This window comes from Calonectris borealis, chromosome 5 (assembly GCF_964195595.1).
Source record: "Calonectris borealis chromosome 5, bCalBor7.hap1.2, whole genome shotgun sequence".
NCBI classification, from domain to species: domain Eukaryota; kingdom Metazoa; phylum Chordata; class Aves; order Procellariiformes; family Procellariidae; genus Calonectris; species Calonectris borealis.
In genome coordinates, this window is record NC_134316.1 from 3,853,158 (window position 1) to 3,878,482 (window position 25,325).

The window sequence follows — 25,325 nt, forward strand, 5'->3', positions numbered from 1 at the left end:
GACGATGCCCAGGTCCCCCAGGAGGGTGCTCAGCTCATCTCCCCGGGTATGTTGGGGTGGGTATGTCCTCCGGTATATTCTCTGGGAAGGCTTGGGTCCCCTCCCGGGAAATGCTCAAGTCCCCCAAGGACGGTGCCCGTGAGCCCTCCCCAGGGGATGCTCGGGTCCCTTCCAGGGCAGGTTCGTGTTCCCCCAAGGGAACACGGGACCCCCGGCACCGGGGGGATGCCCGACTTCCCGCGCCTCCTCGGGGACAAATGCTCGGGTCCCCTGGCCGGGGGTGGTGGTGGGGGGTTGCTCGGGTCCCCTCCCCAGGGCTGCCCTCCCGCCCGGGGCTGCCCGGTTCCCCCCTCCCCGCCTGTCCCAGGGACCGCGCTCCGGCGGGAGGCGGCGCCGGTGCCGCTCGGGGCGGTGCGGCCCGGGAAGGGGCGGGGGCGGCAGGCTGGGCTGGGCTGGGCTGGGCACGGCTCCGCTAGGCTCGGCTCGGCACGGCTCGGCTCGGCTCGGCAAGGCAGGGCTCGGCAGGGCTCGGCAGGCAGCGCGGTCCCCGGAGCCGCAGGTAGGTGCGTGCCCGGCGCCCCGCACCGCGCTCCCGGCCCGGTTTAGCCCGGTCCGGCTTAGCCCGGCCCGGCTCGGCTAGGCTCAAGCTCGGCGGAGCTGCCGCGTTCCCGGCCCGGTGCGGCCCCCCGGGGCTGCCGCGGGTGGGCCCGGCGTGGGGTGGCGTGGGGCCGGCGCGGCTGCTTGTTGCGCTCGGGGGATGAGTTGGTGCCGGAGAAGTGCGAGAGGCTCCGGCTGCAGGAATGCGAGTCATTTCCTCCGCCCGCCCGCGGGGAGCCGAGGGCGAACAGCGGCCGGGCTGCTCCGCCGGACCTCCGCCCGCCCCCGCCACGGCCCCGCCACGGCCACGGCCACGTCCCCGCCGCCCCTCGCCCGCGGGCTGTGCGCGCCCCGGGGTCCCTCTCGCCCGTGGGACCTCTTGCTCGTGGGTCACACTCGCCCACGGGTCCCCTTGCCCGTGGGACCCCTTGCTCATGGGTCACACTCGCCCACGGGTCCCCTTGCCCGTGGGACCCCTTACTCGTGGCACCCCTTGCTCGTGGCTCACACTCGCCCACGGGTCCCCTCGCCCGTGGGACCCCTTGCTCGTGGCTCACACTCGCCCACGGGTCCCCTTGCCTGTGGGTCATACTCACCAGTGGGTACTCTCACCCATGGGCACCCTTGCCCACAGGACCCCTCGCCCCTGGGTCACATTCACCCACGGATGCCCTGGTCTGAGGGACCCCTCGCCCCTGGGTCACACTCACCCACGGGTCCCCTCGTCTGCAGGACCCTTCGCCCCTGGGTCACACTCACCCACGGGTCCCCTCGTCTGTGGGACCCCTCGCCCTTGGGTCACACTCACGCACGGGTCCCCTCGCCCTTGGGTCACACTCACGCACGGGTACCCTCGCCCTTGGGTCACACTCATGCACGGGTCCCCTCGTCTGAGGGACCCCTCGCCCCTGGGTCACACTCACCCACGGGTTCCCTCGTCTGCAGGACCCCTCGCCCCTGGGTCACACTCACCCACGGGTTCCCTCGTCTGCAGGACCCCTCGCCTCTGGGTCACTCTCACCCATGGATCCCACTGCCCCTGGGTCACGCTCACCCACAGGTCCCCTCGCAAGTGGGTCCCCTTACCCATGGGTGACACTCACCTGTGGGTCCCCTCTCCATTGGGTCCCCTTGCCTGTGGATAACACTTGCCCATGGGTCACACTCACCCACAGATCCCCTCACCCCTGGGTCACACGCGCCCACGAGTCTCCTCGCCTGTGGGACCCCTTGCCCCTGGGTCACACATGCCCATGCATCCCCTCGCCTGTGGGACCCCTTGCTGTGGGTCCCATCACCCATGGGTCACATTCACCAGTGGTTCCCTTTGCCCGTGGGCCAATGTGTCCCCTCACCCGTGGGTCGTCTTGTCTGTGAGACCTCTTTCCCATGGGTTGTGTTCACCCATGGGTCCCCTCGCCCATGGGTTGCACTTGCCCATGGGCCCCCTCACCCATGGGCCCCGTCATTTGTTGGTCCCTTCACCCATGGTCCTCTTGGCTGTGGGTTGTGCTTGGATTCCTCACCCATGGGTCCCGTCATCTGTTGATCCCCGCACCCATGGGTCTTCTCATCCATGGATCCTCCTGTTTCTGGGGTCATCTGTGGGACCCCCTTATCCATGGGCCCCCCTCACCCATGGGTGCCCCCACCCATGGGTTGGCCGTGGGGATGCCATGGCTCGGAGTGCAGGCTGATGCCTGGTAGTGCCACTAACGGTCTTCTCCGTGTTTCCCACCGGGGATGCGAATCCCCACCAACTTCTGGAAGTGGCAAAGAGAAACCCATGCAGCTCTTAAATTTGGATTTAATTGCCATCGTGCCCTCGTGGCAGCGAGGAAATCGGGGCTGAGGTTTCCCAGGACGGAACTGAGGTTTCCCAGGACCACGCTTGGTGTTCCCGTGTCCTTTGACTCGCACGTGGGAGTAAGGCGGTGCCCGTCCCCGCTGTGCCCCCGGCCCCCCGCCACCTTTGCTGTCGTCTTGCAGTCCTGAATCAGCTTTTTTTTTCCTGCTCGCGGCCGATGCGTTCCTGGTCGTGAGGATTTTTTTCCCCTCTAAGCCAAACTCTGCTTTTCCAGAGATGCTTCGGCGTGGCGCTGATGGAGCTGGGCACGCAGAGCTTTGCTGCTCTGCCTAATTCCCGGGCTGGTTTGTGTCGGTGTTTTTCCACGGGGCTCGCTCGCCCTCTCCGATTCTTGGATAGAGCAGGGATTAATTCGAGCTCTCTTGCTTGAAAGCGATGTTGTTTCGTTTAAAAGTCCCAGTCCCGAAGGCGTATTGGGGTTTGGTTATAGGTACTGGCTTTTTACTATCGTTTTTGTAAAGGGGTTTCTTTTTTTAAACTGGGTTTATTCAGGCTCTTTAAACCCGGAGTCTGTAAGCAATTATTCCATTACATGAAAGTCAGTACCCTGAAAAAGATTAATTCAGACCAGATGTAAAAATAAATGTGAATTTCAAATTAAGATGATGTCAGCTCCCTCCTGCTAAAAAAAAAAGCAGCCTTTGGACTCCAGATGGAGTACACAAATGATGGCGGCGGTTAAAATATCTGCCTGCTTGTTAATTGAGTTTTATGCTTTTTTTGGTTTTTTTTTTTTCCCCTTGTCTGAAAAGCGGGCTTAGGATATTTTTCAAATCAAAAAGAAAAAGCTTTTTGCCGTTGCTGCTGGGGCAGGGAAGTTTATGGAGGCTCTGGCGTGGCCGAGGAGCTCTCCCAGCCGGAGAACCGGAGAGCGGCGCTGCCAGGGGAAGACAAATCCCCCTCTGCCCACTCCAGGATTAAAAAAAAAAAAAAAAAGTAACTTAATTTGGCTTCGTTTTGCCGGATCTGGAGCTGGAGGCGAGGACGCCGCGGGGGCAGAGGGGGCTCTGGATAGTCCAGGCGCGGTTATGTGCGTTTCGGCATAAAATGGAGCTGGTTTTCGGGCTCTGGGCTTCTGCAGAGTGCTCCGCATCCTTTTTTTGTTTTTTTTTTTTTTTTCCTCCCCATGTGCACAAAGTGCTGCGCGTTCCCCAGAGCGGGGATGGGTTTGGGCGCTGATCCCATGGACAGGAGCATGCCCGGGAGCGGGACGCCGGGGATAGGGCTCCCCAAAAGCCAGAGCATCTGGGGGGGGGTTTATTAAATAGGGACATCCATGCTTTGAAAACTCGGAGCTGTGCTCTCTGCGGCGTGGGGATGCGGGATGGTGGCCCTTAACAGCTGCTTTGTGGTTCAGGGCCAAATCCCAAGGGATTTACGGATGCTGGTGGTGGTGTGGGCTGCAGCCTGCCCATGGAGGGGGGAGCAAAGGCGCTGCTTCACGTCCATGTCTGTCCTTCGGAGCGATGCCTGCGGTCCCGGGAGCTGCACCTGGGCACTGGGAAGTTTTGGCTTGTTGCTGGCGATGCCAGGGGATGGTTCATAAAGCCCCCGGGAATGTGGGGGGGGACAGGATCCAGAGGCACAGGCTCCATCGGGATGTGGGGTGCCCTGCGGGGCTCTGTGCTGGCCCCGAGCAGGGTCCCCCCCTGACCCAGTCTTGATGCAACTGGATGCTCTTAGCAGATATTGCTCTAATCCCAAAGGCTCGGGGCAAAGTTTTCCGGAAGGAAATAAAATGGAAGGGGCTGGTTCAATAACAGAAAAGGGATGGGGAAGAGCAGGCACCGTCCCTCCCTCGCTGGAGCCTGTGCCAGGCGAAATCCATTTCTGTGTGCATCCTCGGCGGAGGCTGGGCAGCTTGCTTTATTTTTTTTGTGCACCAAAGTAAGGGAATGAAGAGGCCTGGAATGGCCGTGCCATGGATCGCAGGCGGATGGAAAAATCATCGCTTCCAGGCTGGATTCAGCTCCGTGCATGGCAGAAGGACGGGCAGGGGGAGCGGTTTCCCGAGCTGCCGTGGCTCTGCCTGTGTTTCCCCGTGCCCTGATGTGATGTCCCACGGGGCTCGTCCCCAGTGCTGGCTGCGACTGCAGCTGCGACGCACATAGGAGGTGACAGAGAGGCCATTATCCCATTTTTGAGATGATGCGCTTGGCTCGGCCCTTTGCGGACGTCCCCAGGCGTCCCCAGCACCCGTTGGTGTGGTCCCATTGCAGCAGCCAAAGGGGAGGAAGAAGAGGAGGAGGAGGAAGAAGAGTGTTGCAGAGGTGGACAGGCGAGCTCCTGGGGGGACCTTCCTTGCAGAGGCTTTTTGGGCACCTCCAGCGCTCGGGGGCGTCTGCCGGGGCTGGGGGGGGTGGTGGGGCTGGCCCCCGGCTGCCCAGGCTGAGTTTCCAGCATCCAAATAGCTTTTGTGGCGGATGAAGTAATGTAATATTTATAACTGAGTCCTTTTTCCCAGTGAAGGTCTCTTTCATCTGCCTCTCTTCATTAGGAGGAAACTGTGGAGTTCATGAAGAATTGGAGACGATTTTAATTACGGGGCAACCGCAAGCAGGAATTAATCTAGCTTTTGGGTTAGTAGAGGCTGCATTAAGTGACGGCCTTAAAACTTGTAAGAACAGCTCGCGCATACCTGCGCCCTGTGATGTGGGGTAAAACCAACTCTAAACTCTTAAAAACAAGAAATTCCTGCCCCGTGAATTCATCTTCCCATCTCGCTCGGCACTTTGGGCTGCCTCTCGCTGCGGGACGGCCCGTGCCTACGTGTGGATCCCGTGCCGAATTCCTTCCCTCGCCCCTGTGGTGGCGCGGGAGGGCTGGAACAAAAGCCTGGCGATGGGTTAGGTGGCTGATGGGGCAGAATTTTTTTAAAAAGTGGATATTTTGGCAAGGGGAGGATGAATTTGAGCGATGGAGGAATGGGCTGGATCTGTTTGGGGGCTGGGAGTTGCGGCTGGGTTGAGCAGCCGGCGCTGTGATGGTGCGGTGGGTACCACGGGGGTACAAACCTGACCCAAAACCTCGGGTCTGGAGACTCAGCCGCTTCTTTGAAATGTAATTAAATACGTGGAGGAGGGAAGAAACGCTGCACATGCAAACCAGCCTCGCTTCGCATGCACAGAAGCTGCGCGCTTGCTTCTTTGGAAGAAAAACCCACCTCAGCCGGCAAGTTCAAGCAACGTTAAATCCCCAACCCTGGAATTCCATCCAAATTTATATTTCCTATGAGAGCCTGGCACACTGCTCCGGCACCTCCGTCTGAACCGGGCCCAGCCTCTGCCTGCCCTCAGCCGCGTTTGCGAGCCCCCGCGCTGAATAAATCCCCCGCCGAGTCAGCGCCGACGGCCCGAGCTGCTTTTCCAAGCGGCGCCGGCCGGCAGGTTTATTGCGTGATGTTTTCTTTACAGCGGAGCTTTGCGACAGGATTTATCCCACGGCGTTGGTACGAGGGAGGGAGAGGGTATTCCAGCAGCCGGGGCTGAAAAACAGAGTGGATCGAGGAATTTTTTCCGCAGAGCCAGGGAGTTACAAGGCGCATAAGGGGTTTGCGGTGCGTTCCTGTGGAGTTTTAATGCTCTTTTCCCTATAGCAGGGAAAGCACAGCTGGAAGACCTGGATCTCCCGGCACTACGGAGGCTGATCCATGCCCGAGTCCTCATTCCCAGTGTTTTTTCCAGCTGGCTTTGCTCTCCAGATGGAAACCACCTTGCAAAACTATCCGGGGTGGAGGTTGCCGCTCGATGTGGCGTTCCAGGGGGGCTCTCCCTGCAATCCAGGCTCTTTCCAGCTCGGAGCCGGACATGTTCATGCCTCATGTCGGCGCTTGCGCCGGAGCAGGAGCGACTCGGCGAGGGCAGCGGCGCGGGGTCCCGGGGAATCAAAGCTGACATTGTAGGAATGAGCAGCAGATGCTCGGAAAGAATTTGCCGGCGTCTGGCCGAGGCTGCTGGAGGCACATCGCCCTGGAAAGGGCTTTTTGTGCCCGCTTGCTAAATCTGCCATGGTTCCAGCTCACAGAGGGCTGGCAGAGCCCCGGGGGAAGCTCCCGGAGCTGAGGGGGGGGGTCTCATAAAGCCACCAGCCACCCCCATGATGTCCTATGCAGAGAGCGAGGTCGTCTGATGGGGCGTTATCATTCAGCAGCAGGAACTGGAGCATTTTCTATATAAATACCAAAATACATGTTTTTTTTTTCCTCTGGTGTTTTGCTTGCTCTCACAGGTAGGGCCCTGCTGCTGGGGGAGATCTTTCCTTTGGCTCGGGCGGTGCCGTCCCCACCGAGCCGCACGATGCCCATGCTCCGCTGACGCCAGCTCGTGTGTTTTAATCCCCGATGCTCAGGGACCAATTCAGGCTACGGGAGGAGGAGTAAAATCTATTGACTGGCATGGGAACGATGCCACGGCCCGGGATGCCAAGAGCAGCGCGGTGCTGCGGGGAAGCTCTCCCACGGGACACACAAGCTGCACGGTGGGGCCCGATGCCCAGCCCCTGCCTGGTTTTTAAAAGCAGTTTTAAAGGTTTTTAAAAAGGAGGCCATGAGGTGATGAGCTGTGACACTGGGGTTTTTGCCAGCGCCCTGAAGACTTGATTTTATTTCCAAGTGCTTTTAAGAAGGTGTTTTCCTCGGGGATCCCGCTGCGAGCAGGGCTTGGTGCAGAGGCTGTGGTGGAGGGGTGACCCATTCCCGACCGGCTGCTCCGGGCTCGTTCCGGCAGCAGGGATGCTGCAGGGCCCCGGGTGTGCGGGGCTGATGCTGCGGTGCTGGTGGCAGAGAATAACCTCCTGGTGATGGTTTTACCAATCAATCGGGGGGGTTTGTGCCTGTGGCTGTAGTTTTGAGCAAGCTGTAGCCCACGGGGCTGTGGTGGAAAGATGCTCTGGTGCACCCATTGGGGCTGCAGGGGACCTTTGGGTGGGAGCAGGGTGCGGAGGGTGCTGGAGGGTGCCCCGGGGCACGGCTGCTTTGCCGGGGATGCGGCGCCCTCCCCGCCACAATCCACGCAAGTCGCTTCATGCCCAGCCCCGCGTCGGTGCACGAGAGCTGCCGGGCGCCGGCCGGGGCCAGGACGTTTGCCAGATACCTTCAGCCCCGTTTTGTTCACCGCTGTGATTTTTAATGAACCTTGAAACCAACCCGCCCGCTGCGCTGTTTGTTCCCAGTTGGGATCAATCCTGTCTGGGCATGGCTGCAACGCCCAGCCACGATGCACGGATGCAATACATGGCCACGACGTGCAGCTGCAACGCACAGCTGCAATACGTGACCGTGATGCACGGGTGCGATGCACGGCCACAATGCACAAATGCAATGCACAGATGGAATGCACGGCCACGATGCGCAAATGCAATGCACGAATGCAACACACAGGTGCAATACATGGCCACGATGCACAGATGCAATGCACAGCCACAATGCATGGCCACAATGCATGGGTGCAATACGTGACCACGATGCATGGCCACAATGCACAAATGCAATACACGGCCACGATGCACAGATGCAACGCAGAGCCGTGATGCATGGCCACAATGTGTGGATGTAATGCATGGCCACAATGCAAACCTGTGATACACGGATGCAGTGCATGGCCACGATGCACCACCACAATGCACAGCCATGATGCAGAGATGCAATGCACGGCCACGCTGCACGGCTGCGTGGGGCCTCAGTGCTGCAAACCCAGAGTGGCGTGGCGAGAGAGCATCACCTCTTGATTTCCCAACTTCTGCAAAACCCCAGTAACTACCTACACAAAGTCACCTCAGGGCACTTTTTTCCCTGCTGTACAAATATGCAAGTGAAACTGTTTTGGAAGCCAAAGGCATTTTCATTTAGACCAAAGCAAATATTTGGCGAAGAGGGAGACACTGTACTGTCCTCTGTGCCAGCATAAATCTAGGGGTTAGAAAAAAGGGTGAACTAGTTTAGAATTTAAAGATCCTTGCTCGTTGTGTCGTGCGTGCGTTTGTGTCCCTGGGGATGGTCGTGGGGTAAAAAGGGCTTAAGGAATAATAAGAAAATAAGAAATTGCTCTTGAAAATAAGAATTGCCTGGGGTTAGTGCTAGGATGGATTCACCCCTTCAGCCCTGGGACAGATTTAGGTGAATGCTGGGAAATGGCAAGAGACGGCGATTCCCATCTGCAAATCACTGTTAGCGCTTGGTTTGGTTTTATTTAACCCCCGTAAAGAGCTGGAGTTGGGGGGAATGATACTGGAAGGGATGCGGGGGTCCTGCAGCGGGACCCCGCGCCGGCCCCTCGCCTTTCTGCTGCTGGCAGCAAAACCTCCCGCGCCGCCGCGCCGCTCCTCTCCGGCAGAGCCGGGTTTGTTCCCAGCAGATAAACTTTTATTTTTTTTAATGATGCCAGGAAAGCCTTTCCTGAGGTTTTTCTGAATCCGAGCCGGGAGAATAAAACTGCTGGGTCAGGTTTTTTGGGCTCGGCTGCGATCCTAACCCGCGGCGCTGGGGTTGGGATGCGGGGTGACCGTGGTGGGGTGCGTTTTGGGGGACACGCAACTTCTGACGGGGGACATGGTGATGGGTGGGAAGGGTGCCTGCATTGGGATGCTACGCGTGGGGCTTAGCCCTCCTCTCGCCCACAGGGATGGCGCCCACGGGGACCGAGGCCGCCCCGGCCCGCCGGTGAGGTGCCCGCCGCCCGCCCCGAGCCCTGAGCCCGGACCACGATGAACAAACTGACCTTCCACAACAACAGAGTCATGCAGGACCGCCGCAGCGTTTGCATCTTCCTCCCCAACGACGACTCCCTCAACATCATCATCAACGTAAGAGGCGGCGGCGGGGGCCGGGGAAACCCCCTGAGCACCGACGTTTTCATCACACCCAGGACTTGCAACCGGCTGCATTTGCAAGCTCTGGTTTTGCTTCTGGTTTTAATTTTGAGCCTGCCTGCCGGAGAAATGCACACGAGTTATTCTCCCTGAGGGCTGCGGCAACGTTTTACGCTCTCCTGCTTCTTCTTGACTCGATGTGATTTTTGGCGGGTGACCTGCCACGTGCCATTCCATGGGGTGGCACGAGGAGGAGCGGGCAGTCCTCCCCCCTTCGGTCCTCGCTCCAGGCATCCATTGTGGATGGCAATTCGGCCTCGTGTACCCCAGCAAATAAGCAGGAGGGGGATTTGCCTCTGATTTAGATGCAGTATTTTAACATAAAATTCCTCCACGTTCTATGTTTTTTAACTCCCCACTACCCAATATTCTGTTTTCTGTCCCCAAAGCCATCTCCCCGGCACCGGGCTGCTTGCAGTGAGGTCTCCACCACCGCCCGCTGCTCTCGAGCTGCCCCGTGGTCCCCCGTGCATCTTATCCCCGGGAGAGCTCTGCTCCTGCACCCCGGGGTGGGACCCTGGTTTTGGGGACTTCCACATTGGCCCTGTAGAAAAATGAGCCCTGCAGCCCAGGCTGTCACCCCCCGGTCCTGCTCGGGGACCCGGCGGGGGGTTCGGTGCCACCCATCCTGGGCACAGCGCAGATGCAGTGGAGACCACGTGTAGGTTTATTTTTTTTTTGCAGGTGAAGATTTTGTGCCACGAGTTACTGGTGCAGGTGTGTGACCTCCTGAGGCTGAAGGATTGTCACCTCTTCGGGCTCAGCGTCATCCAGAGTAAGTCGGGGGCTTATGCCGTGGGTTCAGTGCCCATGGCCGGTCCAGCTTGATGCCGTCACGGCTCGGCAAGGCGCGATGCCACCGCGTCGGGGGTGCGTGTTTGCCCAAAGGTGGCTGCAAATTTACCCAGCCCTTTGGTGGCCTCTCGTTAGGTGACAAGGAGGTTATGGATCACCCCCTCCATACCACCCACCGATGGGTCGCGGGGGGGGGCCGGGCAGGGCAAGGGGACACACGGGGGATGCTGATGCCACCTCTGTCCCCCCCAGACAATGAGCACGTGTACATGGACCTGGCCCAGAAACTCTACAAGTACTGCCCCAAGGAGTGGAAGAAGGAGGCCAGCAAGGTCAGCGGTGAGGTCTTGCATGGAGAGCTGACGGCAGTAAGGCCACCTCTGTCCCCAACGCAGGTCACTTCCAGGACACGGGAACACGCAGCCGAGGGGCGGCGGGGGGCACTTGGCTGTTAGCCAGCAGGGGGGCGGGGGGGGGGGGGCGGGCATGCGAAACAAAACCCAGATGATGTTTGATGGCCGTCACCCCAAGTGCCACCACGTGCCCCAGCTGGGGACGCGTCCTCCATGCTCCCCAGCCCGGCGGCGGGAATTTTTTCCTCCCTCATTTCCTTATATTTCAGCAGAGTTTTTAAGGTGTCCCTTTCTTCCAGTTTCTAAAATCAAGCGTTTGGCTTTTTTCCCCCAAAAAGCACCTTTTAGTTATTTCAATGCAAAGGAGTCGGCGCAAAGGCTCCCGCGCTGGCGCTGAGATGGGGACTGGTGGGTGATGGGCCGGGGAGGGGCAGTGGGGGGGGCAGGCTGCAGACCCCCGGGGGTCTCAAACCCAGCTGCCTGCTTCTTTAAATCCAAATCCCCTTCATGTTTCAGCGTATTTGGGACAAAAAATGGATGTCAAACTCTAATTCAGGAAAAAAACGCGATCGGCGTTAGCGAGTGAACTCTTCCCTGCGGCTTTCACCCCGTGGCGGGGGGGCAAAGGGGTAACCTGGTCCCGGGCAAGCCGAGACGAGGTGCTGGGGGCTGGGACACGATGCCGGGGTCTCGGCAGGGGCCCTGAATATCTCCTCCGTTCCAGGGGATCGACCAGTTTGGCCCCCCCATGATCATTCACTTCCGAGTGCAGTACTACGTGGAGAACGGCCGGCTGATCAGGTAGGGTGCACCCACCCGTCCCCACCGCGGTGGGCACCCACCCGAGGCGAGCAGCTGGCAGGGGAGCACCCCGGGGTGCTGGGGCACTGGGGCTGCGCAGTTTTGGGATGCTGCGGGGTGCTGCTCGCGCGCCCCAAAAGCTCATCCCTTCTGTTGGGGCTGTTTGAGGCTGGGTGCCGGTGGGGACGCTGCTCCCAGCCAGCGAGGAGGAAGCCTTTTCGGGGGACTGGGGACATTGCGTTTAGGGTTTTGTCACAGCTTAACCCGCGGCTCAGCCCGATTTTAATTCACGCGTGTGGCTGGGTGGGAGCTTGAGATCCTCGTTTCAGGGAAAAAATGATTTTCAGGGTCTTGGGCGCGTGGGGACATGATGGCATCTGCAGCACCTGCAGCCACGCAAGGATGCTTTCGGGGGGATTTATTCTGGCTGCGGGAGGCCTGGAAATATCAGCACAGCAAAACGGCTGCGGTTTTGCATCACCTAATGGGAGCCCCCAGCTTTAACGCATGGGGCAAAAGGGGGCAAACGACCCAGCACCCAGCCCTGCTCCCTCTGTAGGAGCTTCCCACCGGGAGGAAGGTGCCGGAGTTGACTCCCATCCCCTGGGCTGGGTGGTGGGTGGGTGTCCCGTTAGCTCCTCTCTTTTCCCTACTCTCCTCTGCTCCCCCGCAGCGACCGGACGGCACGCTACTACTACTACTGGCACCTGCGGAAGCAAGTGCTGCACTCCCAGTGCGTGCTGCGCGAGGAGGCTTATTTCCTCCTCACCGCCTTCGCCCTCCAAGCCGACCTGGGCGACTTCAAGCGCAACAAGCACTACGGGAAGTACTTCGAGCCCGAAGCCTATTTCCCCGCTTGGGTAAGTACGTCGTGACGGGGTCCCCGCTCTGAGCTCCCTGCGAGGCTGCTGATGCTGGGTTGCTCGGAGGCTTCCCGGGCGGTCGGCGTTCCTGCTGTCTCCCTATCTCCGGCTTAATCCTGGTTATTAATAATTGCTGACAACTGCGGGGCTGCAAATAGCTGCGGGCAGGGAGGGTTGGGGTCAGTCAATGGCTGGGGCAGCCCGCGGCGCTGCCAGGGATTTCCCTGTGTGCTGCAGGAATGCTCGCGGGGGCTCCCCTGCGTGCCACGTGCCATCGCGGCATCACCCCAGCCATCATCGTGTGCACCCCCCCGGGCTTTGCAGCCCTTTGGGAACTGGTGTCCTCCGTGCTGGCAGTGGCCATGGGTGTAGGCAGCTCTTGGGACAGTCCTGGAGGGAAACTGAGGCAGGGCACGGGGTGACACCCAGCCCCAGGTCACCTCTGACCGGCAGGCAGAGCTGGGCGCTGGGGCGATGCCGTCCGGACGACTTTGCGCAGGAGCGGAGTAGGGAGCGGTCCCATATGGCACGGCAGTGGCACAGGCAGCTCCCGGCTGGGACCCCCTTCGGCAGGGACCCCCCTCCCTACAGCGAGGGCCGGGCACCCACCTCTGCGGGCTACCCAAAATCAAATCCGTTTATTACCAGAAAGGTAAATATTAATTAGAGAGGAGCGGTGAGGGGCTGCACGGCTGCCTGTGATGTACCCTTGGACCCCAAACAGCTGAACCTCCCCCGTGGTTCCCCGCTGCCAGCGGGTGCTGGGAAGATTAATAAAAGATGTAGGCACCGTTGCCCGCTTCATGTATTTTCTGGGTTTTGCCCCAAATCTGCCAGCTTCTTTTTTTGTTGTACGTGTCGCTGAGGAGCGATGGCCCCGGGGCCGTGTCCCGCGCCGTGCAGGGACCCCGCGCGGGGCTCTCCCTGCCCCGGCACGGGTGTGAGCTCCATGGGCCGGGGACGCGGAGCAAACGTACGCTTCCCAGTGGGAAATCCTGCTGGCGAGAAGTTGTTGGCTGCTGTATCTATTTTAGTTTTGCTTGTAGGTCTCTATAGCGGAGCGTATTGCTCCCATTTCCCTTTTCCCTGGAAATCGCCGCTGCCCGGGAGCGCCGGGGCTGGCAGCCGGTCTGAAACACGGAGCAGCTCCCCTGGACGAGCTTCTCTTCTCCTCCAAACAGGTGGTTGCGAAGAGGGGCAAGGACTACATCCTGAAGCACGTCCCAAACATGCACAAAGATCAGTTTGCCCTGACGGCCTCGGAAGCCCATCTCAAATACATCAAGGAGGCCGTCCGGCTGGACGACGTGGCTGTGCACTACTACAGGTTGTACAAGGTGAGGGAGCTCCGGCTGCGAGCCCGGGCTGGGCTTTGCATTCAGGGCTGCTTTTTATTGAAAGGAGCAACTGCCGAGTAATTTCTAAGGTATTTTGGGAAGAGCTGTGTTGGAATTGGCACTCGCTGGCTGGAGCAGAGCGGTCTCGAGGGCAGTGCTTTGCTCCCAGAGGCAGGGAGATGCAGTTTTTTATAGTCCTCCCATTTTCTACAAGTTATGGAGAAGCGAGAGGTTTGCCGGGGTGCAAGGAGGCAGCCGTGAGGTTTCTGGGATCTTATTTTTTGGTATCTGCTCCCTAAGAAATATATGCTGGGTTTTTCTCCTGGGAAGAAAGCAGTTTGTTTGCTGAGAGCTTCGCAAACCATTTTGTAGCATCCTTAAGTTCAAGAGAAGTTTGCCTTCGGGAGAGCACAGGGAATGGCAAGTACAGAGGGCATCTGAGCACGGCAAGGGGGTACGTTGTTAAAAAGGGCTGTAAAAAAAAAAAAACCACCTTGTTTCCAGTCCCCAGGGAGATGTGCATGGGGGACAGTGGCCATGTGCGTGGCCGGTGCCACCCGTGCTGCTGCAGGCAGGGGGGGCTGCCCTGCTGTCACCTGCTCTGTGCCAGTGCAGGAGCAGGTTGGGCTCAAGCGGAAAAGTGGCCCAGCTCTGTTTCTGAAGGTCCTTCCAAGTTTTCTGAGGTTAAACTGTTTTTCCAGACCCCTTAAGCTGGGATGTTTCTGGGCGGTGAGGGGGTGGCAGGCGCCTGGGAGGTGAAACTGGGGAGGGTGTTAGAGGATGCGACCAGGCGGTATGTGTGCATCATTAATTAAACGGTTGGACTCGATGATCTTAAGGGTCTTCTCCCACCTAAATGATTCTATGATTAACGTGGCACCTACTGCCTGCGGCTGTTGTTGCTGCGCGGGAGATGGGGTGATTAGAGGAGGATACCTGGGCTGAGGGGGGCAGATTTATCCACTTCTTGCTGCAAATTGTGTATCTAAAACCATCTGATTTTTTCCCCCTTAGGACAAAAGGGAGGTGGAGGCCTCCCTGACGCTGGGACTGACCACGCGGGGCATCCAGATCTTCCAGGTAGGCGGCTGAGCGAGGGTGACGACTCGGCTCCCTTGCCCGCTGCCAGGCAGGCGTGGGCAGCCCCTGCCCGCATCCTCAGCCGGGCTCTGCCTCTCCTCTTTTTGCAGAATTTGGATGAAGAAAAGCAGCTGCTTTACGACTTCCCCTGGACAAACGTGGGGAAACTGGTGTTCGTGGTGAGTGCCGCCAGCCCCAGGCAGAGCATCTCTGCCCGCGTCGCTCCTGGGCTCTGATTTGGGCACGGGATGGCGTTGCACAGACCTCAAGCGGGGTGATTGCAAGCTGGGGGGATGAATGGGTGGGCTGCAACAGGACTGGGTGAGGATTAGAGTATTTTTCTCTCCGGAGCTGATGTTCCCCCTTTCCCACGCAGGGCAAGAAGTTTGAGATCCTGCCGGACGGGCTGCCCTCGGCCAGGAAACTCATCTACTACACGGGCTGCCCGCTGCGCTCCCGCCACCTCCTGCAGCTGCTCAGCAGCAGCCACCGGCTCTACATGAACCTGCAGCCCGTCCTGCGCCAGGTCCGCAAGCTGGAGGAGAACGAGGGTAGGTGCCCCCCCACCCCGGGGCGCAAATCCCACCGGTGCCGGGCTCCCACTCGGCTTTTCTGTCCGCACGAGCGCCTGGTCCTTGCGCTGGGAGCGTCGGGGGTGGCTGCCCCCACGTCCCCCCCTCGACAGTGTGTCGGTGCACCCTGGCTCTGCCCGAGAAGCAAACCCTCTCCTGGCTGGGCTGGGTGCCCCCAGACCCCCCCTGCTGCTTAGGGATGGGCACAAGCCCCGCTGAGGTCCCTGATGGCCCAGTTCCTCCCAGTGCCTCAATGCAACGCTTTCCCAGTGTCCCGCGTCCCATCTCCAAGCTCAGAAAGCCCTTAAGATCTTCATCCTCATCTTCCTCTTTCCCCTCCTCATCTTCCTCTTTCCCCTCCTCCTCTTCTTCCTCCTCCTCTTCCTCTTCTTCTTCCTCCTCATTTTCTTCCTCCTCCTCCTCTTCTTCCTCCTCTCCCTCCTCATCTTATTCTTCCTCATCGTCATCATCTTCCTCCTCCTTTTTTTTTTTCCTCCTCCTGCTCTTCTTCCTCCTCTTCCTCCTCCTCCTCCTCCTCCTTTTCCTCGTCTTCCTCTCATCTTACTCCTCCTTATCGTCGTCATCTTCCTCCTCCTCTTTTTCCTCCTCCTCCTCCTCCTCTTTCTCCTCCACCTCCTCCTCTTCTTCCTCCTTTCTCTTCTTCCTGTTCCTCCTCATCCTCCTTTGGAGGGATGGCACAGCACAGAGCACAGCAGGTTTGAGACTCTCCGCCCCACCTCACCATCCCCACCGGGACGGGGCTGGCTCCCGGTGTGCCACCCCGCTGGGCTTGGGTGACAGTGCCCCTGGGTGCTGGGGTGGGGGGTCGTGCCCTTCCCAGGGGGTCAGGGCACCCCGGGCGGGGTTGGGGTGCAGGCTGCCGTGTGCCGACGGCGTGCCGCTGGCCTCGCAGAGAAGAAGCAGTACCGCGAGTCGTACATCAGCGACACCCTCGACCTGGACATGGAGCAGCTGGAGAAGCGCTCGCGGGCCAGCGGCAGCAGCGCCGGCAGCATCCGGCACAAGCGCCTCTCCCGGCACTCCACCGCCAGCCACAGCAGCTCCCACACCTCGGGCATCGAGACCGACCCCAAACCCAGGGAGATGGGGCCCGAGGACGGCTTCTCGGGCGCTGGCACCCACCGCAAGCTGAAGACCTGCAGCTCCATGACCAGCCACGGCAGCTCCCACACCTCCGGGGTGGAGAGTGGTGGGAAGGACCGGCTGGAGGAAGACTCCCAGGATGATGGTGAGACACCAGCTGCCCTGAGCACGGGCTTTTCACCTTGGGTCTCACCGGGTAATTGGGTTGGAGGGTGCTCTGAAGGTGCACATCAATGACTCGTCCCACCTCCTCCCTGCCCGTAGAAATCGAGATGCTGGTGGATGACCCCCGGGAGCTGGAGCAGGCTGGTGAGATGGAGGTGAGCCCCGACATGTGCGTCTACATCACGGAGGACATGCTGCTGTCGCGCAAGTTCAACGGGCACTCGGGTAAGGCGGTGACCGCTTTTATTTCCAATTCCCCAACGCCAGTCATACCTTTGGTGTTCGGCAGAGCGAAATTATTCCGAGGTGTCCATTTGGGATGCCGGGAAAAGCTGTTCGCCCGGTGGGTTGAAGGAGAGATGGGGTAAATTTGATGAAGCTATAAAAAGAAGGGGTTGCCCAGGAAAGGTGCAGGTTTTACTCGGAGCGGGGCTGATGCTCCGTGCAGCCACCCCGTGGCACGGGGGGTTGTGCCCAGGCACGCCGGGTTATTTGGAGATACCAGGGGACGATGGCAGGAGCTGCCCGCAGGCAATGGGCATCGTTTCGATGATGTTCTCAATTGCTGGCCCCCGCTCTCATTTACATGCCAACCCCTCGCGTGTTCCCATGAGCACGGGTGCTGTTATCACACCTGTGAGCCTGGCTTCTCCGGAGCTGTGCCTGCACCCAGAGGGTCGCCCGTATTTCCAGCTCCGTGCTGGGTGCTACTGGGAGGTCTCTGGGGATGGCTTTGGATGCTGTTTTGGTACAAATTTGGGATGCTTTGTTAGGTAAAGCTGTTTGCAAGCGAAGCCATCGGGACCCCGTTGAGCTGAGGGTGCCTTTGCCCCAAAGCAAGGGCAAGCGGGCACGGATCCCAAGAGGGCCGAGAAGCCTCGAAATAACCTTCGCACCCTCCTCTTCCTCTCTCCCCTACGCAGGGCTAATCGTGAAAGAGATCAGCTCCTCCACCTCCAGCTCCTCAGAGACGGTGGTGAAGCTGCGGGGGCAGAGCACCGACTCCTTACCCCAGGTAGGTGATGCTGGTGGAGCTTTGGTGGAAGCTTGGAACTTGGGTTTTGGGGTTTCCCCAACCCCCTTGGCTCCCCGGCGGGTCCTGAGCGGGTCTCTGCTTTGCCCAGACGACGTGCAGGAAACCGAAGACGTCAACGGACCGGCACAGCCTGAGCTTGGATGACATTCGGCTTTACCAGAAGGACTTCTTGCAGCTGGCCAACCTCTGCCAGGATACGGCCCAGAGCTACACCTTCGGCTGCGCCCACGGGCTGGAGGAGGAAGGGCTCTACTGCAACGGCTGCTTGGCCCAGCAGTGCATCAACATCCAGGAGACCTTCCCCGTCAAAAGAACCAGCAAATATTTCTCCTTGGATCTCACCCACGACGAAGTCCCCGAGTTCGTCGTCTGAGCGCCGCGGGGGGCAGGACTGGCTGCCCGCCCTCGGTGGCGGGGGGAGGCTGGGGCTCCCTGCCCTGCATCGGGGGGGGCCATCAACGCCGCCTTCCCCCCGCCCCGCACCGCTCCCCGCGAACCGAGGCCGTGGAAATCATTGCGCTCGGAGGATCGCCCCGACGGCGGGTGGGATGGAGACCCCCGGGCATGGCGGAGTCCCACCGGTGCTCCCCCAGCATCCTTTCTCCTCCGGATAAGTTTGTGCAAAACACAAGTTGTCTTATTTCGACTGGGAGAAGCCCAACTCGTTTGGGCTAGCAGAAGCCAAGCCGTGTTTTCTCATTGCCTCGTGGCGAGGTGGCCTCTTCTCCTCCTTGCCCCCATCCTCAGCGCTGCCGGCGGCTCCGGCGGTGGCTTGGTGGCAACCCACGCCGGAGAGAAAGTGCCAGACTGTTGTGTTCAAGTCAAGCCAAAGAAATGTAAATACCCTAAAGGCCAGTATGGGGAGGGAGAATTAAGCAATAACCAGCCGGGGATCTCCGGGCACGGGTGAGGTACCGTGGAGGAAGGCACGGTCAGCGGCTGCTGGGGCAGAGCATCAACCCAGTTCTTCCAAAAACACGTGCTGGAGGTCAGCTTGGTTTTTTTTCTTCTTTTTTTCTTTTTTTTTTTTTTTTTTTTGGAGGGGAGAAAAAAAACCCCACCCAAGAAAACCAAAAGCAAAGGAGAATGGAAAAGAATAGGTCATCTGTAAGGATATTGCAATAATGCATCCCAAACTTTGAATATGTAGAGATTACATATATAAATATATCGAGGTATGTATGTTTATATATGTCTGGATCTTATAGACCCATTTGCATTTTACTTCTGCTCTAAAATACCTTTTATACAAAGGATCTGCCTCTCTTCTTTAATGAACCATATAAACAATCGTATTTTTTTCTAAGCACTAAGGTGAGAAGACAGACTTTCCTCTCGAGAAGAATATGTATGCAACCGCGTTGTGAGTGCGGCTCTTCCCGGTGCAGTCTCCGTTGTATTTTACCAAGGCTTTTCATGCATCTTTAAGCCTCTTACAGTTTGAATAGTTCTGCTAAAGGATGATGGTGATGTGCTAGAAAAACCCAAGGGCGGCTTCTGAGTGTGTCCTAGGGAAGCTAACCTGCCCGGGTGTAATATTTACCATCGGTATCGGAGGGTAAAGCGTTACAGCAGCTAATATTCACAGCACAATGCCTTTTTAGTCGATATTTTTAATTAGAGTTTAGCGATTGACAGCCAAAGTTTTGCCATATTTTGATATACCACCTTTTTTTAACTGGAAACTTTTCTTAAAAAAAAAAAAAAAAAATTATTATTTTATAAATAAGCACAATCTTATTTTTGTAAGAAATATTGGGGGAGAGAGCCGAGAAGGGAGAACTGGTACCAAAAAAAAAGGAGCGTAGCTATTGGCACAGTGCAAAAAAAAATCGGTGTTACTGCGATAGGGGAGCTGGTAGGGGAGAGCATCGGGCGCTGCCGCGGCTCTGCGCTGCGGGACCGTGGCACCGGCACGGCGTGTCCCCACCCCAGAGCGCGATCTCGCCCGGCTCGAGGGATATTATGGGAAAATAATGTAGATAGCCAAATGCTGGCAGGGCGAGCAGGAGCTGCTGGCCCCTAAAGCTTCTCTTTATCTCCCCTAAAGCCGCCCGGAGCAGCCGGAGGGATGCTGCATGGGGGCTCAGAGCTATGTGCCCCGCTCTGGTTTTGGGGGGACCGCAGCAAACACCCCAAAACCCTCTCTTGTGGGCACCGCATCCCAGGCTGGGATGCTGGGGTTTGCTCACAGCAGCCCCCCACTCCAGACCCCCATCCACGGCCGGGTTTACAGCATGCCGGGGGGGATTGGTGTGTGCACCAGCAACGTGGGTCTGCCGTGCTGGAACCGCACGGGCTGGTACGGGCAGGAAAATCCCCTAAATTCATCCCCAGCCTCTTTTTTTTCCCCTGTGCCAGCCCCTGTGAGGCATTGAGGCCACAGCACCCAGCTGAGGGGTCCTGCTGGCACCCCGTCCGTCGGCGAGCCCTGGGTGCCCCTCCGTGGGACCCTCGCCCGCTACTCTGCAGAAACACGTAGTTGGAGGGAGCAAAAGGGGGAATTGTGTAAAGAAATGCTCGAGGCTGTTCAGAAACCATGATCCTGCAGCCGAACCCGGACCGAAGTGGCCCAGCCAGGGTCGGAGCGATGCCGGGGGCTGCGATGGAGCTCACTCCTGGGCAAGCGGGAGCGGTGCCGGGCGAGCCAGCGGGGCCGTGCCGGGGAGCCGGGGGGGACACAGAGGTGCCATTTATTCCGCAGGTGGCCGGGGTGGCTGCGTGGGTCCTGCGGGGGACGGGGTGGCCGTGCCCCCCTGCCCTTCGTGCCGCTGCCGCTGCAATAATGAGCTATCTGTCTGCACGAACGAAATAGTCCTTTCTGTGAAAGGATCTTCCCATCAGGGCGATGGGAGAGCCAGTGACTGTGTTGCAAAAGAAAAACACAAGGAAAACTATACAAAACCCCCGCAACGAATTATTTTGTACCAATGAAGTTTGTTGTGTGCCTTTTGCGGTACGGCTGGAAATGACAATAAAGTGACAGTTGTTTGCATTATTTTGACTCTTTAAAATGTTCCCGGGCTTAAGTGAGCGATGAAACACGTGAAATGTGTAAATTCATGAAACATGAATTTAACGAACATGTTACATGTATTGCGCTCTCTGCTCCAGCGTTGCCCGGCTCCGGAGAACAGGTTAAGGCAACTCCTGCCTTGGGCAGGGGAATGGATGGGCTGATCCTTTCAATCCTGGTTTTTGGTGATTTCTAGGAAAGCGGTGCGGGGTTCCAGCGCTCCCGCCTTGGGAGGGGGCACCGGGGGACCTGTGGGAGCCGTCACCGGGGTTAAGCTCCTGAAATAAGTGGGGGTACGGGGTGGCCGCAGTAAGCATTGCAGAGGTGAGTGCCTGCTCTCCTTGCAGCCGTGCCACACCGATGGCTTTGGCCGTGCATCCCGGTGAGCCCCGTGCGGGGTGCTCAGGGGGGTCCCCGACCTGTAGGAGCTGGAGGGGCTCTGCTCTGGCATAAAGGGTTGAGATCCTCCTCGGTGGCCCCAGCAGTCCCAGTGGGAAGGGTGGGGGTCAGCGCTGCACAGGGCTGGGGCACCCCTCTGCTTGCAGCAGGGACCACCCTGGGCTGTCAGCCGGGCTCCAGCATCCCCACGGGCTACTAGCCCACAGCTCGCTGCATCCCCATGCTGGCCACAGGCTCGCCCGGCCCTGGCCAGGCTGCTGAGCGAGGCGTAATTTGCTTTTTTCCTAATGATTCCTCCCCCAAAATGCCCCCCCCCCATTTCCAGAGCAGAGAAGCTCAGCATGGGCATCACCCCTTAGCCTGGGTGATGGTGGCAGCAGGCCCCTGGGGTGCGGGGACTGCAGCGGGCTGGGGGGGACACAGCCTGTCCCCAGCCCCCCCAGACTCCCAGCCCCACTCCCCCCCAGCCTGGCCGGCAGCGGCGGCATTTGCTGCCATCCTGTGGGAGAGGCAGCATCACCAGTGTGATGAGCGCGGCCGTCCTCTGCCTGCCGCGCTCCACCCCTTTAATCCCCCTTTCTCCCTTCTCCTCTGCTTGGAGGGGGCTCCACTTGGGGAGGGTGGGACGGGTATTTGGGAGCAGCGCCGGGGTGAGTTTCCCCAAGGGAGGAAGCTCCACTGTGTTAATTAAAGACGTGACCCTGAGCAGGATCCTGCCTGAGAGCCGGGGACAGCATCCAGCCTCGGGCCGAGCTGCCACCTCCGAGAGCTCCTCTCGAGGTGCCCGGTGGGGATTTCCCGAGGCCCCACTCTCTGCAAGCGCGTAGGCGGGGGAGACTTTTCATTTTCTCTTTCCCAAATTGATGTTTTTGGGTGAAGCGTGTGGATTCTCCAATGTCTGATAGAGGGTTTGCGCTGCAGCCTTTCCCCTCTCCAACATCCAGGGCCACCCTCCCATCTCCCATCCCACTAGTGCTAATTAAACTCCTCGGAACATAATTAGCCAGCTCTTTTCTTCTTGGATTTGCCAGGTTTGCTGATCCTGGCACCTATTTCCTCCAGCCAGGGAAAGCTGCTGTGTGAGATACTAATAACCACAGCCTTTCCATGTCCCCCTCCCCGTTACCTGAGCATCCCTTGCTCTTCGGTGTATTGATCCTCTTGCACCCAACCGCTCCTAACTGCTGACATGAGTGGCAGAGAAGGAAGATAAGGGCCGTCTGCTTGGTGTGGTGTGATGAGTTGGCCGTTATTAGCAGCAAAATCCCGATTTCCTGCAAAAGATGAAGGTGAAGACAAAGACGAAGATGAAGATGAAGACAAAGACAAAGATGAAGACAAAAACAAAGACGAAGATGGAGACAAAGACGAAGACGAAGACAAAAACAAAGACAAAGACAAAGATGAAGACAAAGACGAAGCCGAAGACAAAGACGAAGATGAAGATGAAGCGCCTATTCTCCCATGGGGAAGCAGCATCAGTAAAGCTTCCTGAGTGGTTTCTCCCAGCACGTGCCACTGTCCTGCAGGCCTGGATGTGACTACGCGCCACACTGGGACCACTGAGGCTACTGTCACCCCTCAGGAGCCTGGGGCATCCCTGGGACCCCCCACTAGAGCCTGCCCGCCTTTGCCATCCATCCCTCCTCCAAACACCCTGGGAGAGGGATGGGGATGGAGATGTGGGGTTTTGCACCTCTGGCATGGGGTATCCCTGCTGCACCCCCCCTCCCCTGGCATCCGTGGTGGAGCAGTGCCAGGGAGCATCCTGTGCCTCTTCTACCAGCTCCGAAAATAATTACGTGTTACCAGCGATTTCCCTTTGTCCTCTAAAAATAGCCCTCGTCCTCAGCGAGGCGGGTGCTGACCGTCGGGCGGCCGCTGGTCTCGGTGCCTAATTGCTGATTGCTGCTAACACCGGACATTTTCGGGGCAGCTAATTGCCTCACGCAGGAGGGAGGGGCACGAGGGAACGAGCGACTTCTGGGAGAAGGGGGCTGCATTGTCTGCTACTAAGTATAGCCTCCAGATTTCATCCTTGGCCTATAAAAACCCTAAATTTTCCTAAAACCAGATGTTGAATGGTTTTTTGGACGAGCCTGCAGAACGAGCCAGCCCTGCCGCCCAGGGGAGAGAGGGAGGGAAGGGGGCTCCCCCCTCCCCATAGGCTGTGTTTAGCAAAGACTGGTACCCCCAGCTGCGCTGTTAAATGAATCCCCCTCCATTTGAAGGCATTTGATGGCTTGGCCCCCATTGCTCCTTCATCTCACCGCGGGAGAGGTCCCCACGGGGGGGAAAGGTCCTCCAGCTCCCATCCCGACGTGTCCCCGGGCAGCCTTGCACCCACGCTGGCCTTTTCCCTGGGATGCTCCCCGGTGCTGGCAGCCCTTCTGCTGCTCTGCGTTACCATCGCAGGAATTTCAGCTTTCACAAAAAGGCTGCGCTTGGGCCATTTCATCTCCGGTCGCTTCGCTTCCAGATTTTGCATCTCCTGCCATCATTTCGTGGCAGCCCGAGAGGTCAAAGACTTGGGATTTGTAGGGCGATAACACGCAGACGTCACTTTTACGGAGCCAACTGCAAAATGCACTTAAAAAAAGGGAAAGGTTGCAGTAGTATCCTTTTTTTTTTTTTTAAATTTTGCCGCCAGATCAAAACGGGTAGTGCTTTTCCCTGCCATTAATGCAGCGATGGCTGTCCCCGGACGGGTGCCTCGTAGAGCATCTTCATCAGCCCTTCCAAAACAAGCATTGCTGGACATACCCTTGGACATCACCCCAACCAGGCACCAACGACTAATTGGTGGTAATTACAAAAATACCCCGTGTGCCGGTGTCTCTTTAGGCTGGGGACGTTCTGCACCCTGAAATTATCCTTGGATGCAACACTTCTATTTAATGCAGCATCGCATGTCCCCTGCGTTGTGTTTGGGGTCAGTGGCTTAATGCATACGGGGTGAGGGGACCCTGCCAGCCTTGGCCCCGTGCTGGGTGCTGCCTGGGGGTGGGGGGTGCCAGGGCCCTGGGGGGCAGCTGCGGGCGGGCTCTGTGGGTGCCAGGGCGGCATGCCAGGGCTGAGCTCCTGCGTCCCGTTCGCAGGGCAGCGGAGGAAATCAAGTCATCGAGTGTTGCTGTGGAAACGGGAGGGGAAACCCGGTTTCTGGCAGCCAGCGTCCCTCTGCCAGGAACCCTGCACAGCTTGGCCAGCGGAGGGGTGACACGCAGCCCCCCGTGCCCACCGATGCCAGCCCCGGGCGGGGTCCCGCTGCTGCCCTTCACAGGATACCCATGCCTATGGGGAGCTGCATCCCATGGGACCCAGCGGTGCTGCTGCGGGCACCCTGTTTTGGGGGGTGCTGTGCTGCCCCCCCAGCTCTGCCATGCCCCCTACCTCAGCCCTGCCTGGGGAACACATTAATATTCTTTCAATGTATATGTGTAACATATTGAGACCTCCAGAGAGCAGACTTGAAGGTATAGCTGTGAGCACACGGCTGGGCTGGCTGCGGATGTTTGGGGGTGCAGATAGAGGAAAGGAAAAGGCCACTTTATAAAAACTCTCACCAGCTCTCTCGTGCCTCCAAAATCTTCTACCTGGAATCCTAAAAACTGGGCACGTGGGCTCACATTGATTAAAAAGAAAATACAAACCTCTGAGCGCTGGGTGTTCTGCCCTGGGGGGGCAGGTGGGGGCTCAGACGGGAACTTTTGAGCTGGGAAAGGCTCGAGGGGGGCAGGGAGGGGGCTGGGGGTGCTGGGGGGGGTGCTGGGGGCTGTGTGGGTTGGGAGGTCCCACATCGGGGCAGAGGTGTGAGTGTTAGGGAGTTTGGGGGGCTCGGGGGACAGAAGAGGGGATCCAGGCATGATGTGTTTGGAGCTGTGAGGTGGGGGGGGGCGCAAGAGAGGGCAGGGATGGGTGCAGGGGGGCTGTGGGGATGGGTGTATGGGGTGCAGGGTATGTGATGGGTGCAGGGGGTTGTGGGGTGCAGGGTGTGGGATGGGGTGCATAGGGGGTGTGGGGGTATGTGTGGGATGCAGAAGGGTTATGGGGTGCAGAGTATGTGGTGGGTGCAGGGGGGTGTGGGATGCAGGGTATGCGGTGGGTGCAGGGGGGGTGTGGGGTGTAGAGTATGTGATGGGTGAAGGGGGGTGTGGGGTGCAGGATGGGGGTACAGTGAGTGGGTGAGTGGGTGTGAGGGTTGTGGGGTTGGTGTATGGCTTGTGTGGGGTGCAGGGTCGGGAGGGTAAGTGGGTGGGGTGGGGACAGGGACACGGGGCAGTGGAAGGGACTGGGGCAGAAACGGGCAGAGATGGGGGCAGGGACGGGGACAGAGACCAGGACAGAGACATGGCCATGGGCAGAGACAGGGAGAGGGACTGAGGCAGGGTGAGGGGCAGGAGGCTGCAGGGTCTGGAGAAAAGCGATCTGCAAAACCCGGGGGATCGAAGGGGAGAGGAGGGGAGAGGAGAGGAGGGA

General features: G+C 58.8%; 1 protein-coding gene across 1 annotated transcript; it reads left to right on the top strand.

The window, feature by feature from the left end:
• The first annotated feature begins 464 nt into the window (after positions 1 to 464).
• On the top strand, positions 465 to 18,690 carry FRMD6 (FERM domain containing 6). The gene is made up of 14 exons (XM_075150737.1): positions 465 to 559; positions 9,080 to 9,262; positions 10,013 to 10,103; positions 10,376 to 10,455; positions 11,201 to 11,277; positions 11,951 to 12,137; positions 13,322 to 13,477; positions 14,492 to 14,557; positions 14,668 to 14,736; positions 14,934 to 15,108; positions 16,043 to 16,378; positions 16,498 to 16,623; positions 17,322 to 17,413; positions 17,523 to 18,690. The coding sequence occupies exons 2-14, from the start codon at positions 9,164 to 9,166 to the stop codon at positions 17,805 to 17,807; spliced, it is 1,839 nt and encodes a 612-aa protein (XP_075006838.1). The 5' UTR covers positions 465 to 559; positions 9,080 to 9,163; the 3' UTR covers positions 17,808 to 18,690.
• Positions 18,691 to 25,325: the final 6,635 nt, after the last annotated feature.

What these genes read in the sequence shown, in the direction of transcription:
- FRMD6 (XM_075150737.1), top strand. Translation starts at nt 9,164, where the DNA reads ATGAACAAACTGACCTTCCACAACAACAGAGTCATGCAGGACCGCCGC. An exon ending in GAGAACGGCCGGCTGATCAG is followed by an intron (nt 11,278 to 11,950) that starts GTAGGGTGCACC and finishes GCTCCCCCGCAG; the next exon opens with CGACCGGACGGCACGCTACT. An exon ending in TGGGGAAACTGGTGTTCGTG is followed by an intron (nt 14,737 to 14,933) that starts GTGAGTGCCGCC and finishes TTTCCCACGCAG; the next exon opens with GGCAAGAAGTTTGAGATCCT.